The sequence below is a fragment of the Bidens hawaiensis genome, unplaced genomic scaffold, assembly GCF_021521415.1.
Source record: "Bidens hawaiensis isolate Kalapana, Puna unplaced genomic scaffold, B.hawaiensis_p1.1 tig00013865_1, whole genome shotgun sequence".
In the NCBI taxonomy this organism is placed as follows: domain Eukaryota; kingdom Viridiplantae; phylum Streptophyta; class Magnoliopsida; order Asterales; family Asteraceae; genus Bidens; species Bidens hawaiensis.
In genome coordinates, this window is record NW_027492185.1 from 133,176 (window position 1) to 150,754 (window position 17,579).

General features: G+C 33.4%; 1 protein-coding gene across 1 annotated transcript; it reads left to right on the forward strand.

The window, feature by feature from the left end:
* The first annotated feature begins 8,609 nt into the window (after window positions 1–8,609).
* LOC143545141 (uncharacterized) lies at window positions 8,610–14,373 on the forward strand. Its single transcript, XM_077037077.1, has 2 exons — window positions 8,610–8,740; window positions 14,043–14,373. Exons 1-2 carry the CDS (start codon window positions 8,625–8,627, stop codon window positions 14,248–14,250), a joined length of 324 nt encoding a protein of 107 aa, XP_076893192.1. The 5' UTR covers window positions 8,610–8,624; the 3' UTR covers window positions 14,251–14,373.
* The last annotated feature ends 3,206 nt before the right edge of the window (window positions 14,374–17,579 follow it).

Sequence of the window (17,579 nt, forward strand, 5' to 3'; positions counted from 1 at the left end):
TCAACAAATTGTGATTCGGTACACCAAAAAATTCATGAAACGTTACAACTTGAAGACTAAGAACCCTAAATCATCAAAGATACTGAATATCAATCCACTATTCATTCGTAGTTATGCATATACAGTCGGTTAATCTTCTCTTCATCGCTGATTTCGGCAATTAAACACGACATCTTAAGGTATTTTGGAATTCAAACTTTTATCTTCCTTAATCATATGTGTTGTTACTGAATTTCATCGTTTTCCTATTAATCTGGTTATATATTGATCTATATGCACGTTCTACAAGGAATAATGACTCTGTAATTATATAATTTGGGGATTCTAGGTCAAAAACGACCAGAATTAGGTGATTCTAGGTCAAAGTCGGCCAGAATTTGGGGGGTTTTGATTAAAAACGGCCATTACTTAAGGAAATACCATAATTTGTTTGATTCATGTGATTTGATGGTTTAATTGATTAGTCACGTGTCAATACATTATTAGAAGATATATGAATAATACAAAAGGGTAAAAATTGTGTAATACAGAGTACTTCATATATGTAATACTAACAGTATTACGTATACGTAATGCTACAAGTATTGCATATATGTAATAATAAGAGAAATATCATTAATCATAATATACAGTATTACGTTGTTATATATGTTTAATAATGAGCATTACATATGTCCTATACAGGATTAAATATTGCATATATGTAATATTGAGTATTGCATATATGTAATACTGTTATTATTACATATTATGTTATATAAAAAAAATGTTTATGAATAATCCTAACTTTTAACGCTACATACACGCAATATAACATAAATATGCAGTAAAGTACACCATTTATATATGCAAAATCTAACACATTAGCAATGCGTATACGCAATACATCAACACTGCATATAGGTGTTATACATCAACAATACATACACGTAACTTGAAAATCATGTAAAATACATGAACTGATCTTTATGCTCATCCTTCATAGCTTTCATTTTAAATTAATTTTCTTCACCGATTATACACAAAAAAGACAAAAACAGAGCACGTCAAACATGATAGCCTCTGTGTGCTCGATTGGGTGTATAACACGCATAATTGATAAGATACTATATGGAATTGAATATTATAACAATTTATCTAATGTTTTTCTTCTTACTCATGAGTTTCACGTGTATTAATCATGTGTGCAATAATTTTTTATCAGGCCCGCTTCGTTATACGAATTGGAAAATGTTAAAGAAGTTGTGGCACAAAGGGTAGATATGGTAGAGGGGTAATCTGCAAATGACGTGGGACTAGAGTCGAGACTTGTTTGACTCGATGGACAATTGTATTTAAATGTATGCTTTGATCTCTTTATTCAGGTAGTGCTTTCGGATCAGCCGGATAGTTGGATTTGGGTGTTGAAACGAATGGTGTTTTCTCTGGGATAACTTTGATTTTGAATTGGGATAAAAATATGTCGAAACTAGGTGCTTTACTTGAGACTCATTTGAGTAACTATGATTTTGTGTAACGTTGCTTGCTTATTCTTCAGCATTTCTTTGTTTTCAGTCTAGCGTTTTGATATTTCATTTGTGGTTTAAATGCATCTTCGTCTTAGAGAAAAAGACTTGTTTTTTGTATTAGATTCAACCTATATCCAGCCTTATATGTTTTTATTACATATGTCAAAAACATCATACATTCATAAAATATGTAACATATACGTTTAGGTGTGTATGACTACGGGATTACACTGCAATATTCAACTACATGTTTAAAAAAACAATTGATACCATTAATAACAGGTGCAAAAGTATTCATATTTACTTTCATATCACATAAACACATCGTGGTCCAACGACCTATATGCAAAATTTTCCAATTGAAAACACAACTGTTTGCTATACACGGATTTTGAAAAAACAAATTTAATTAATTAATAACCTTTTCAAGTACACCCACATTTGATTCTTTATATTATTGTATTGGTAAAAGGGGCGTACCCCATCAAATTTTACTAACTAAAAAGAAAATACAAAAAAATGGCTTGGTGAGATTCAGGAAATTTCCCCAAGATCTGCACCAACCAAAATAAAAAAAAACAATCCAATACTCATACCAAACCTAACAAACCACAAACACCAAACACAACTATACATCTTTAGCAACATCCTTAATCCATACAATAACAACCCAAACTAATAAACTTTTCCAAGCAAACACTTGTAATTATCAAAACAAACATAAAACTTAACAATAGCACAAACAATCTTCATACATGTCATTCTTATGCACCAATATAGCTCATCTTGATTATGATTTTCTTTTTTAAAAATCAAGTCATCACACCCAACAATTGTAAAGATAACCCGATGATTTATTAAGAATTAATCAATTTGCCAACCATCTAGCACACTAAAGCAATATATTGCAGCAGGTAAACATGAACCAATACTGCCCTTTGTTCATGCATCAGCTACCAAGAATTAGCATCGAAGAACCAAGCCAATGATAGTCAACCAACTGTGCAAGCCAATAGCAAAACTTTATAACCAACTATATGCAGTAGCAACCATATCTTGTCAGACTCTTATGCACCCTTGTCTGATTTAAATGCACCCAAGTCAAGTTTTTATACACTACCCAGTATACTTAATTGAAAATTGGAGCAGCCTTACACATTGTCAAGTTATAATTGGGTACTAAAAATAATCCTTAATCCCGCAATAAAACAAAACTGTGCATTAAAATATGTCATTTTCATACTACATAAATGTAATACACAGTGTGACATTCGTCAATTTCGGGTCTCGATTCGTAGTTGTTTTGTAAACTTTATTGATGTAAACCGACCCGTTTTGTAAACCGAAACCTTTGATATAATAAAAATGATGGATTTTATGTTATAATATTGTTTTACACTTGTTGGGTCTTGAAAACATTCATTTCGGTCTTTAAAATGCTTAAAAATCACTTAAAACGAACTTCGGGGGCCAAAACTGCCATTTTTGAAAATATGGAAATAAACCCCTTTGCGGGGCGCGACTGGGCGGTCGCGTAGTGCGAAGGCAGACCTGCAGCAACTCGTTTTTTGGCTATTTTTATGTAAACATGTGACCAAAACACCCCATTTTCATGCAAGACCCTTTATGCTTGACCATTTCAACTTACCCTATATATACACCACCCTTTCCATCCATTAATCTCTGCTACAACTCCAAATTCTCTCTCAAATTCAAAGATCTTAAGGTTATTTTCATTGTGTTCTTGAAGGTTTGACTTCTAAGTCAAACTGAGTTTTATCTTTAATTCTAACTTGTTCATCTAACATTACTAACTCTTTAATATGGTGGTACAACATATATATAATACACACCCCTTGTTTCCTTTATTTGTTACTTCACCGACTCCGGTTGGTTAAGTTTCGAATGTCATAAGGCAAAGCTTCATGGAGGACTTCGTGTTCTTGATATATATTTACACACACATAAGTTATTATACATATCACTTATGACTAACTTCTAACCCTTTTTGTTTGTTCATCTTATTTACAAGTTCCATGGTGTGGGTTCGTATAAGACTAACCTTGGTTTAACCGAAACTAGTCCAAACCGGAAACCGAACTTTTGTTTACTAGTTTTGTTAAAATAGTTGTTTAAACATGTTTATTGCTAGATTTGAGTTTCAAAAATCATTTTTACAAGTTCTTTGATATTAAGCATATGGAATCCATCTATGAACTCGTTGGGAGATGGAAACCGAACTAAACCGAAACTTTTGCTTAAAAGACTTGTAGTTAACTTTTTAGTTGTAAAATTTAAGTTTTCTTCATTTATAAACCAATATACAAGTTCTATGATATTTGGGCATGTAGAAACCATCTATGAACTATTTGTGAGATGGAGACCGAACCAAACCGAACTATACCGACTTTTACTCGCTTAAAACACACAAGTGTGTTTTTAGCTATCAAGACTTGTATATTTATTTAAAAATAGTTTACAAACTGATTTTAATTATTTTTTTAAGTACTTGGAATTGTTGGATCCAACTTGATCTCATCACATAGTTTGGACCGACAAAACCGAACACTCGCTTAACGTGCGTTGTTGGTTCTAAACAATAGATCTACATACTTGGTAAAGTGTTAGTATATTTTAATTAGTTATCTCATAACAATTAATATGTTGGAAAGTTGACTTTGGGTTTGACCATTTGTCAAGACCCGAACCGACAACCCGAACACTCGTTAAAGACTCGTTTTAGTATCTTTGTCCCAAAGGAACTTGCATTTTAGCATTTTTCCCACCTTATTACTTAACATTAGTTAAGTAAATATTAAGGTTAGATACTTTAACCCGGTTTCGAGCAAACTTACATTTTTAAAGGATTGTTATTATAAATTCTTAAATAGTTACATTTTAAACCTTGAACTTTAATTGTTTACTTTTTGCAACAATTATTTTATTTAAAGATCTTCAAGACAACCATTCTAAATCCAAGATTTTATTGTCATTTAGGCCTTGCTCGTTAACTTCATCCATCCGGTTATTCATCTTTTACCGATCAAGTTTTATACTTGAACGTGAGTAACTTCATACCCCGTTTTCTACCTTTTATTTTGGGGGTGACATTTCAGCTTATCTAAACTAAATGTTTTATACTTGGGTCTTAAACCACAAACGTTGTTGTATACTTTACTTGAATAATTGCTCGATTTGGTGTTCTATGCTTATTTGCCTATGTGTTTATCGCTTTTGGATGGTGGAACTATAAATCCTAGACCATTTGGCAAGCCCTCATGGCAAGGTGTCGTTAACATAATGCAATTAACGATAACTATAAAATCCTAAACTATCTGGCAACCCCTTATAGTTGGGTGTCGCTAACTTGTTAGCGATAACTATTTATCCAAGTTTATAGCTATTATTTATGGTTTTGTATACTAGTTTTGTGGCTTTTCATACTATATATCTATTGTTCAAACTTATGAATTGCTCACCAACATTTGTGTTGATAAAATTTATTTTATGAAATGTTACAGGTTTGCATCTAGGTTGATTTTGGAGTTCGGTGAAGAAAACGTCACAAATACCGTTAGGATATTAGCAAAAATGAACAATATTTGATTTGCTATATTTTGTTATATTTGACTTATGAATATTTGGTTATGTGACATTTTCGATGTTGTGAAATGAAATGAGTTTGTTAAATATTGTCTCTTTAAATAGTGTCATGCGTTTATGAGCAATCGTTGCACCCCGGCATGTTCCGCCGCCTTTGGTCGGGGTGTGACATAAACAATCGTTGATGTTTAGTTTGATATCGCTATCAGTGATTACGGATTTCGAATCGATTGTTTTTCATCATCGTACACTATGCTCAGTATGTATACTTCATCGCATTAATTTTCAACTGTTTTCGCTAATTGAAGGTTTTATTAGGTTTGCACCAAGTTCTGTTTTTGGGTGCAGCTCAAGAATAAGTTAACGATCACTTGCTGTCACAACTATAGGTGTGGTTAGGCAGATTTACATGGCATACTCTTTTAAGTCTTAATAAGGTAATAACATGAAATGTCAAACCCGCAAATATTATTGTAACAAATTATCTTTCATTTTTTATATATATAATTTTGATGCTACATATGTGTAATAATTGACTAATTATTCAAAACAATAACAAAAATTAACTGATGTCACCATATTGTTTTTTTATTTAAAGCAACACACACAAACTCATTCGTATTTCACACGGTATACACCTAATCGTCACTTGTAATGTGCCTAATCGACTCTAAATGCACGAATCATTCTGGAATACATGAGAAGTACGAATAATCGGTGCTTGTAACATATGAGATTAAGTAGTACGATTGTTTACCTGCTATCGATACTCTGTTTCGTGCTTGATTTTGTCACTGATTGCTCAAACCCTAGGTTTTCATGGAGTTTGAAGAAGGCTGCAGATGAAAGAGGGAGAGTGTAAGCGAAGGGAAAGTTTTGATTTCTTTTTATTTTTCTAGTTCCAAATATACCCTTGACCATTAAAAACCCTGCCTCACATTTTTCCCCCCTTCCTCTATTTTCAGCCTTTGATGTGTTAAATCTCATGGTGATAATAGGAGTTCTCAAGTTCTCTCTTTAAAAGGAGTTCTCTCTTGATCCCACCCCTATATATATATATATATTTAAGATAAGATTTGTTTTCTTATAATAAGTTATATAAATTTTTACAAACAAATTGATTAACGATTTGTAAGATGTTTATATGGTTTTATCAGATGTGCGTTTTAAGAACTAGTGAAATCTTATGTACCAACAACCGATTTTATGAGTTTGTAGGCGTTTTAAGCCATTTGGGTCGGATGGAGTCTATTTGTTATTATTTTATAATGAAATTACTCCATGAACTTCTTTAAACTGATATTTTTTTTTGTGTTGTTTACATATAATTTCTTATATTGATGATGTAAAAGTGAAGAATGAGTGAATAACATGCTAATAGCATATTAGAGTTACGGAGGGCAAGAAATGAGGTGGCTTATAGAAGGAAGTAGACGATGCTAAGGAACGTGGTGGGTGAAATAAAATCGTTAGCGTTTTTATGGATAAAGACCATATCCAAAAGGACGCTAAATTAGGAGATTGGAGACGGTTTGAATTTTGTTAATGTAGCTTTGGCTTACGTCCCTTAGGTGATGTATTTTGGTGTTTCGGGGTGTATCATTGATTGTTTTCTCGACCTTGTATAAATTACATAGCTTAGTTTTTAAAAAGAATATTAGAGTTATGCCTATTTCAAGATTCTAAATCATTTATGTAGATAAAATGGGTAGAAAACAACGTGGGACGTTTTATATATCATTTTAATCGTAATATAATGCTCATATCACCACCATAAATCCACAAATACTCTAATGGATTTTGGAACATGGCGCAATTCATGCATGTTTATTATCATTTTTACTTTAGTATTAATCACATTGTATCATATATTCATAAGCACTTAAAACGATTTTACACTAAAGACAATTACACATGATGGCTTTAAGCACTAAACAAATATTTCATAAAGGAACATGTTGATGCTCTTGTCATCATGAAATAACAAGAAAGTAAACAACCACATGGATGTAGAATAATATATATATACAATTAGCAACATAAGTATGCATGATGGTTTGTACACTAGGCTTTAGGAGTTGTACTCACTTTTGTTTTTTCTTTATTTTAATCTTTTACTTTTTAACCCAATAGTTTTACATTTTTACAACTGAACATCAACAATTTTCACTTTTTAACCTTGGTATCATATACTTTTCATGTTTTTCAAATTTTTGTTTTACGTTTCAGTGTAAATTTTGTGAGTTAATGCGTCTAAACAACGAAACGTGCGTATGTGGTTCAATGTTCTACTTTCAACTTTGGTCATCTATACTTTCATCTTTTTAAAAAATTTCGTTTTACGTTTCGGTCTAAATTTTTCCAGTTAACACATCGAAACGCGCGTGTGTTTCTCAACGTTTTTATTTTTATTTTATTTTGTTGTTTAACGTTGTTACAAATATGAAAGCCTATCAACTTTTGTCTAGATCGACTTAGTTATTGTTCTCTATGTTTTATGTTTCGCGTGCGTAGTTCAATGTTATTACGTCTACTTTCGTTCAATGTTTTTCTATTTCCTTTTCATACGAGTTTTTCCCAATGTTGATAATTGCTAGCATTGGTGTGGCATGGGTGCTACTTAACGCGGTTTTATACTCCCTCCGCAACGCGGGGGCATAATGCTAGTATACATAATAATTATGATATGTTCATATTTATGTTCGAATATATTGGGTGGAATGCGCAACATCTTCACTGATATCATTTCATAAATATCCTTATGTTTATGCAATGGGTTTGGTTATACATTAAAAAAAAGTAAGATGGTATGTAAGTTTAGATGTAAACACATTAAATAGTAAGTTTATTACTTTGTTTTGTTTTCTTAAGGTTATCAATTTCTTATTCACCAAAAGCGAATGAAGCTCTACAAAAGTCTTGGTTATTAGAGAAAACGAGACATAACTTAAAAAAGAAGAATACAAAATTAGACTATATGTAGTGGGCGTCAACTATCATGCCATGTCACTCGTTTACACCCCAACACCATTGCCAACGTAGGGCGCCAGGAGCCTCTCCGTCAAGCCCTTAACGAGTATGAATGTCGAAGATGAGATGGGGTCCACTACTCTAACCAATCACTAACCTTTTTTTTTAATTTAATTTTTTAAGTTAAAACCACTACACTTAGTCTTAAAGCATTAACATTAAGGGGGTATTTGATTATTTACAAAAGATCCTCTTTTGTCTACGCCACGCATATCACGTGCTGACATTAAGAATTGCAAAATGGTTTCGTTAAAAAAGTTTTTTTTTTTTTTTTTTGACATGGACAACTCAATCCTCATCTTCTAATCATCCTTCACACCATTTCATGGCTTTACATCTTTTTCAACGCGTAATACATCTCAAAACCCTAGCCCCCCTCTCTTCAACCCACCCTCCTCCCCACCTCCGGCCCCGGCCCTCTACCTCCACATCCGGCTGTGAGTCTCATGAAATAATAATAATAATAATAATAATCAACTCTTGATGTTATCGCACATAACAGCAAGTGAAGTAGCCGGGTATGGAGTGGGTGCTCTGCTTCTATGCGCCACCATTTCCGCACCAAAGATCGATTCTTTCATCTCTGCTTCCCAACGCAGGTAACCCTTTTCATTTTAACCCTAAATTTCTCAATTACCATCATGTTTTTATGGGTTTTTGATGAATCAAGACAAATATTATTCTAGGGTAAATTGTTGGAAGAATAGTTGAATTCTTATGATATATGCATTATTGAATCTTTATTTTTTGTTTGCTTTAATTTGATTAATAATATATCAGCCGAAAAATCTTCCATTGTTGTGTCAAGTTGGAATCTTGAACTATTTAATTCCATATTATCATCATTTTGTGGATGAAATCTGAATTGTGCAGTCTTGTAGACATGTTGTTTATCAAGTCTTGTACCTTATAACCTGTCATCTTGAAATAGCATCATTCTTTATTTTGATAGCTTCATCATCTCTTGGATAAAATCTTATGGGTAACATACAAGATAAAGACAAAAAGAAAAACACAAAGACAAGAGCATGTGACTTAACTTTAAATAATGCATCTTTTATAACTATAAAGTAATAAAAGTTAAAAGTAGTTTAGACTGAGTCCATAATTAATTAAACAATCTATCATCCGATTAATTTAAAATTAATATGTCAAATTTCTAAGCTACTCACTATGATACCAGCTAACCAAACTTAAAAATACCTTTGCTACATGATGCTTCTTGCATTGCTATTAGAAACTTTCCGGGAATTTGTAAAGGGCAATCGAAACTTAACTTGCAGTGGAAAGGTAGGACATTCTTCATCACATCTCCATCGTTTGAGGACAGGAATGTAAAATTCCCTTTCAACGTCAAATATGGTTGCGATTGCAACAAAACACCGGTCACTTCAGAGGCTTCCAAACTTGATAGAGGATTCGACGTTAACGGGAACGCCAATGGAACATAGTCAGAGCTATCAACCACGAAATTCGTGCTTATCACATTTTGCATAGTAAACTGACCATAGTGAATAAACAACCCAAAATCAGCGTCGCAAGTGCCTTCACTCGTGACGTTGACTCCGGCCAAGTTAAAAGTGGGTAGAGATGCAGTGTTCAGGCTTAACTTCAGGGTATTCTGACCTGCTTCATATTCATGATAAATGGTCCAAACGTCACCCGTATTACCCGTTTCATTCCAAACAACTTGTTTATGTTCAAGTTTACATTTTTCTCACATAATAAGGTTCGATTTAAAATCCTACCAAGTTTCATGGAAAACCGACTTCGTTTACACGTCCTTTTCACGAACCGAACTCTACTCGTTTTACCCAAAACGAAACGATTAACCCGTTTACTCACAAGTTCATTACTTTATTATTAATCGTGGCTTGTTGGTATCATCCTACCATTTTTCATGCAAATCCGTACACGAAAAGTAAACCTTTTTAACAAAAACGTACATTTGAGGTTTATGTTCGAAATCACTCGAATAGATCAAAACCATATCAAACGAACTCGGAATTGAGTGATTCAAGTGGCCATAGAACCGTCTCGCCTTGATCTACAAACCCATCAGCTTGTCGTCGCCGAAAAACGCTGCTACAGTCGCTAGAAAAGAAAAGCTGAACAGTTGCCGAAAAATTCCATTTTTAGCTGTTACAATTTTTCTGATAAAAACCGGACTTCCCAACCTCTGATCGAATATCTGATAGGTGGAAATTTTCATTTATATGCCATGAACACTTTAGTGTTACCCACTTTTAACTTGGTCAGGGTCAACTTCACGAGTGAAGGCACTTGTGACACTGATTTTGGGTTGCTTATTTACTATGGTCTGTTTACTGCGCAAAATGTGATAGGCCCGAAGTTCGTGGTTGGTAGCTCTAAATATGTTTCCTTGACATTCTCATTAACGTCGACTCCTCTATCAAGTTTGAAAGTCTCTGAATCTTGATTCAAATACCAGATACTATTTAAATATTTATATAAGGTCCTACGTTAAAACCCCCAGTGTTTTGTTGCAACCGCAACCGTATCTGACGGTGAAGGGGAATTTCACGTTCCAGTCGTCAAGCGGTGGAGATGTGTTGAAGAACATCATGCCTTTCAATTGCAAGTTAGGTTTCGATGGCCCTGTACCAATTACCGGAAAGTTTGTGATAGCAATGCAAGAAGCATTAGCAAAGGTGTTTTTACGTTTGGTTAGTTGGTATCTTAGAGGGTAGCTTATAAATTTAACGGATTAATTTTAAATTAATCGGATGACAGATTGTGTAATTATTTATGGTCTTACTCTAAACTACTTTAACTTTTATTGCCTTATAATTATAAGATGCATTATTACGCTTTCTCTTTTGTCTTTGTGGGTTTTTTTTGTCACTGCCACGTCCTCACCGAATAATGATTAACATACGAAAAACAAGGATGGCCAGTTTAGCTAAAGTTTTTTTATAAATGAATTCACACAAAATATATGAGAATACCTTTTCAGACGATTACCCATCCCCGCAACTTGGAAGCGACTCTATGACATAAGATCCGATACGCATTGGGACTACATAACCTTTAGACACAACCCTACTATAGATCATTGGGCTCGGCCCAATTCACCAAACCCACAAAATAGTTTAATTATACTTCACCCATATATGTTTTAAGAATGCGCACTTAGAGCAAATTACATCTAGCGTGCCAACACACACTATGATCGCACTTACAAGATAAACCTAAAAGAAGTATTATACATTAATTAGTGACAACTATTATACATTAAAAAAAGATAAAAAAAAAACTAAGATTGTTTAATCGTTAGTTGTATATATGAAGTTTAGTTTGATTTTGGATTAAAAATATTTGCCAAGATACATCTCTATGATTTGCTGAGAAGCATTATTTTACAATTTATGGTGTTTTATTTTTGCATTTTGGAAAAGAAATGATTGATTGCTGATTGCTTGCGATGAAAAGTCAAACATGAAAAAAGTCAACTACTCTTGACACTTGGTTTTTTTACTACAAACTGATCCTCACTTTTGCAAAATGTGACTAATTTCCAAGAATTGGCATTTTAGATAAAATTGTGTAAATGCAAACGAAAGTACGAAACAACTGTACATAGTTTTTGGTCCTATATATCATTTTTTTGTATGAAATTATTTTTATATTTCATGTGTTTTCTGTTGGATTATTGTGCAGTCTTGTTGCAAATTAGGCATTGTTATGCTAAGGAACACTAATTGATGCCAAGTTGAGTATATGCTTTGATTGTTAATGGAAATACTAGTTTAATGGTTAACAACTTAACGTGTCTTGTTCCAAAAGTGTAACCTTACTAGTTGCTCAAGGCATGAAACTTTAACTTGTCTTCTTGGTAAGGATTGAATATCCAAATTCTTGATTTTGATAGCCTTGTCGTCTCTTGGATGCAATTTGAATCTTTTTCATGTGCTTGTTATGAAATTATTATCATTGTTTTGATGGAATCTTGAATCTTTTTATTAACTTGTCATCAACTTGCAGTCTTAGATATATGTTTTGAGTTGGCATTATCCAAATAGTTATTTTACATATTAGACATTATTAGTATAAGGTAATGATGGAAGATTGTTACTATTAGAAGTATCTAATATTGACTTTTAATCATCTCATGGATTCAATATTGAAACCTTTTCCATATGCCTGTTATCTAATTATCATCTTTGATGTTAGTTCTAGGAACATATTTGATCGTAGCGTAAAGATGGAAGAGTAAAATTCCCAGTTCCTTCATTATCTTCTGTATACATTTACGTGATTAATATTTCAAACCGTTATATATGCCTTTGTCGAACTTTGATCAGATTATTACCTGTGTTGTGTTAAGACTAAGATTCTGACATGTATGCCAAATGTATTTATGCACCTAAATTCGTTTATTTGAACCACAATATATACTCCCTCACTTGTTATACATTTTTGTTCATAATAAAAAGTGTTTTAAATTATATTAATTATAAAAATTTGTGTAACTTGTCATGGAAACAAATAATTTTTTTGTAAAATAAACACAACATGCTTGAGGCGATGGCATCACAAAATCATAGATTTTGCTATGCTTTCTTCTGAGTAGTGGGTTCACATAACAAAATAAACATACTTGATCAGTCATTGCTATTCAACAACTTGCAGTCTTAGATATATGTTTTGAGTTGGCATGATCCAAATAGGAAAATAGTTGTTATGATCTAATTGACTAATTGTTATTTTACATAATAGTATAAGATAATGGTGGAAAATTGTTACTCTCAGAAGTATCTAATTTTGACTTTTAATCATCTCATGGATACAATATTGAAACCTTTTTCATGTGCTTGTTATCTAATTATCATCTTAGATATTAGTACTAGGAACATATTTGATCATAGGGTAAAGATGGAAGAGTAAAATACCCAATTCCTTTATTATCTTGTGTATACATGTATGTGATTAATATTTTGAATTGTCTGTTTGACTTTCTAACCTTCATACTTAATTTCACTACAAATTGATTGATAGAACCCATAAGTTGAAATATTTGTTTTATTGAAATAACAAGATAGTAGGCCCGATTCGAGAGGGGCTAGTCTACGATCTAATCAATTCGAGATGGTAAGTCTCCAATTACAAGATGAACTTGATAATCAAAATAAAACAAGACATAGAAAACTAAAACAGAAATGGAATACTTAAAACATTTGCACATAATTGGACCCAGATGGGTCGACCCGCTGATAAGGTGGAGTCGTATCACTGATCTTCGCTTTTGCAAATACTAATTTTAAGGAATTGGCATTTTAGATAAATTGCACATAATTTTTTTGTCTAAAATATGTGTGAAATGTGGTGCTGTTTTTATATACTTTTTTTACCAGAACAGTTGTTTCCTTCACCGTTGCGACAAAAGTCCAAACTAAGTACATTTCCATGCTAATTGCTTGTGATGAAAAGTCAAACATGATTAAAGTCAACCACTCTCATCCATTCTCAAGCATTTGTTTGTCTGTTTGACTTTCTAACCTTCATACTGAATTTCACTACAAACTGATTGATAGAACCCAAAAGTTGAAATATCTGTCTTATTTAAATAACAAGATAGTTGGCCCGATTCGAGAGGGGCTAGTCTCCGATTTTAACCAATCAAGATGGTAAGTCTCCAATTAAATTGTGTAAATGCAGAAGAAACAATTGCACATAATTGTGTGAAGTGTGGTGCTGTTTTTATATACTTTTTTTTACCAGAACAGTTGTTTCCTTCACCGTTGCGACAAAAGTCCAAAGTCAAAACACAATGGTTTGAAAAATCACAGTTTTCTCTCTTCATATTTGCAAACATATTAGTTTGTTTAGATGAAAACTAAGTGCAAATACAGATTTTTTGACATATGCCCGTATTTGCAGCTCATTAGGCATGTGCAAGAGATGTGGCGATCTAAAGCTGATCGCATGCTCAAATTGCAAAGGTTCGGGATCACTCAAACAAGGTGGCGCATTTGGTGAAGTATCTTTCATGGGCGATAACTCAGGGACGAGCTCTTCATCCTGCAAAAAATGTCGATCTAGAGGCCATTTCCCTTGCCCAGAGTGCTCTAAAGTACCTACAACTTAAATCGATTCGGTTTTCAGATTTTATATAAAATCATATATTTTCGTTATGAATTAGTCATATACAACAATGTTGTGACATATATGATATAATATGATATATTTGTTAATATGTGAATCAGTAACTATAAAACTTGCAACTTTTTAAGTATAAATGCTTATTGTTGTGAAGGGTCACATCCATGTTTGAAAAGAAGTGCAAACATCCGAAGAACAAAGGTTGCAAAATCTAGCAGACCGGGTATTATGTACAAGTGGAACGGATACCCGAACTGACAGTACAATTAATACTTTCTTCACTTTGTCGAGCTTTGATCAGATTATTGCCTGTGTTGTGTTTTACAGGCATGTGGGCTACCTCTTCAACTAAGATTCTGACATGTATGCCAAATGTATTTATGCACCTAAATTTGAACCACAATATATACTCACTCACTTGTTATACATTTTTGTTCATAATAAAATTGTTTAAAATTATATTAATTATAAAAATTTGTGTAACTTGTTATGAAAATAAACACAGCATGCATTGAGAGTAGACGTGCACAAAAAAACCGGTTCCGGAACCTAACCGGTGGAACCGAACCGGAACCGGTTCCAGTTCCAACCCGGTTGGAACAATACCCGGTTTGGGTATTTTTGTACCCGAAAATCGGGACCGGTTCTACTATATATATTTCAGTACCGGTTCCAACCCGGTTCCTACCCGGTTATTATTTGGAACCGGTTCGGGTCGTACCCGGAAAAACCGGTTCCGACGGGTTTTTTTTCAAGGGTCAAACAAAAAGTCAAACTAGTCGTTGGAACCGGTTCCAACGGTAATATAGCCGTTGGAACCGGTTTTTTAGACACCAAATAGCCGTTGGAACCGGTTCCAACGGTAATATAGCCGTTGGAACCGGTTTTTGGGCCAAACCTATATATAACTTGTTTTCATTACTTGTTTCACCATTACTTGTTTCCATTACTTGTAATTATTTGTTTTGGTAAAATTATTTGTAACTTGTTCGACTAATTATTTGTTTTGGTAAAATTATTTGTTTCGACGAAGAAGAATTGTACTATATGTTTTATTATAATTTGTTCGATTAATTTTTGTTACTTTTTTAATAACGACGAACATTTTATTTATTTAAAAACTAACTATTACAAACATTATTAACACATAAACGATACTAAACATAACAACTAAAACATAAAAAACAAAGTCCGTCGTTTTAATCCGGGAATACTTATTTTTGGGTTGTAGAGCCGGACGACTCTCCCACTTCCTTTTTTTTATCTTCCAATCTTTTTTTCTCTCGACAATACTTATTCGTATGTTTTCGTAATGTCGAGTTGGACCCTGCTTTAAGAAACTTCGAGCAATATTTGCAACGTGCCAACTCATGTGAGTCGGTCATGAGACACAAATCGTAATGGACCCAAACATCGGGGCATCTTGTTGTTTCGATCACCATAACAACGTCATCATTGGATGCCATTTGTGGTCGGTTTAAGGTTAATTTTGGTTTGTAGTGTGTTTTATGGTTTTGGAATTGGAGTGTGTTTGATAGTTTTGAAACTTGCTATTATTAGTAAGAAAATACCCTATTTATAGTTAAAAAACCGGTTCCAACGGTCAAAAACGGCTATATAGCCGTTGGAACCGGTTCCTAACGGCTCTAATTTTTAAATTTCAAAAAAAACCGGTGGAACCGGTTTTTACGTAAAAACCGGTTCCGGTTCATACCCTACCGGTTCTTAAAAGTTCGCATATCTGGGCACCGGTTCGGGTCGGGAACCGAACCGGTTCCTGACTGGAACCGGTGTCATTCTCTACCCGGGTTGAAAAAAACCGGTTCCGAACCGGTTCGGGTTTTCAAGGTGTACCCGATTTGTGCAGCTCTAATTGAGAGTGGGGTAATGGTGTGGCCGGTACATGATCAGGGTGATCATGTAGACCCAACAGTGGTGCTTGAGGCGGTGGCATCACAATATCTATGATTTTGCCATCCTTCTTCGGAGTAGTATGTTCACATAACAACATAAACGTGCTTGATCAATCATTGCTATTCAACAATGTTCACATATATTGAAAAACTCGACACATGCATGAAATGATGTTTGAAGACAAGATCAAAATATGAAGAAACTAATATCCAGGGGCGGACCCACATAGGTCCGATCGGGGTCCCGGGACACCGATGTTTTTTAAAAATTACTTAGAGACGGTATATTAAATTTTGTAAGGACCCCATAAAAATTAATACTTGGAACCCATACTATTAAGATTGAACTGGTACAGTGGAAAGTCCCTTGTTTTACTTGTGAGAGGTTGTAGGTTCAAGCCCCACCATACTCCTTTTTTGTTGTTTTTTTAATATCCTAGTCTTAGTTATTCAATTAGGGTATTTGTGCTTTTTGTTAGTTTCTCTCATATAGTCATTATCACCATGCAACATATATAATGTTAACATGGATTTTGCATATTCTTTTATTATTTACCTTGTGTATGTATATTATAATTAATCATTTATTTGTGTTTGAGTTATTTTTTCATGTTTTGGTCAATTATGTAAGACCATATATATAGATTATGTTCATGTTTTTCGGGTATGAATTAAAAGTGTATGTTTCATCTAGTTTGTAATTTAGATTCTTTCTACTTACTCGTTTCCAATGACACCATAGTTCCGTGTTTTATTGTGTTCCTCGCCTCGACCCGACCCGAATAACGACCGACCTGAAAAATTTTGTAAACCGGAAAAATTGGGACCCCATTGACAAAAAATCCTGGGTCCGCCACTGCTAATATCTCATCCATATTCTTTTAAATCATTTATGTAACATTATAGAATATGACGTGCCATGTATATGTGCATAATTCTACAGAGGGCATGGCATCATGGATCAATGAAGAATATATAGTATGCCAGGCGTCTAGTGACACCCAAGTTTTGCAAAGGGACACCATCACCTACCATAACTCCATCTAGGAAATGCAAAAAAAGAACTTATATACTCTTATATATATAACTTTATATATAAAACTAGGGGAGTGTACGTTATTATACAAAAGTTCTCCTTATCATACAAAACGTAATATTAGTCATTTCGTGTCATGATTATACATGAAGTGGAATAATTACGCATGGATGAAGTAATAATAATTACACACGAAGAATATTAATTACGCATGAAGAAAAATAATCACACATGAAAAATAATCATGCATGAAGTAAATAATTACACAGTACACACGCTATACACACAACACATCTACGTTTTTCTAAATCATTTTTTAAAATTATAACATTATGGTAGAATAAAACGTTGAGTTTCATATTACAA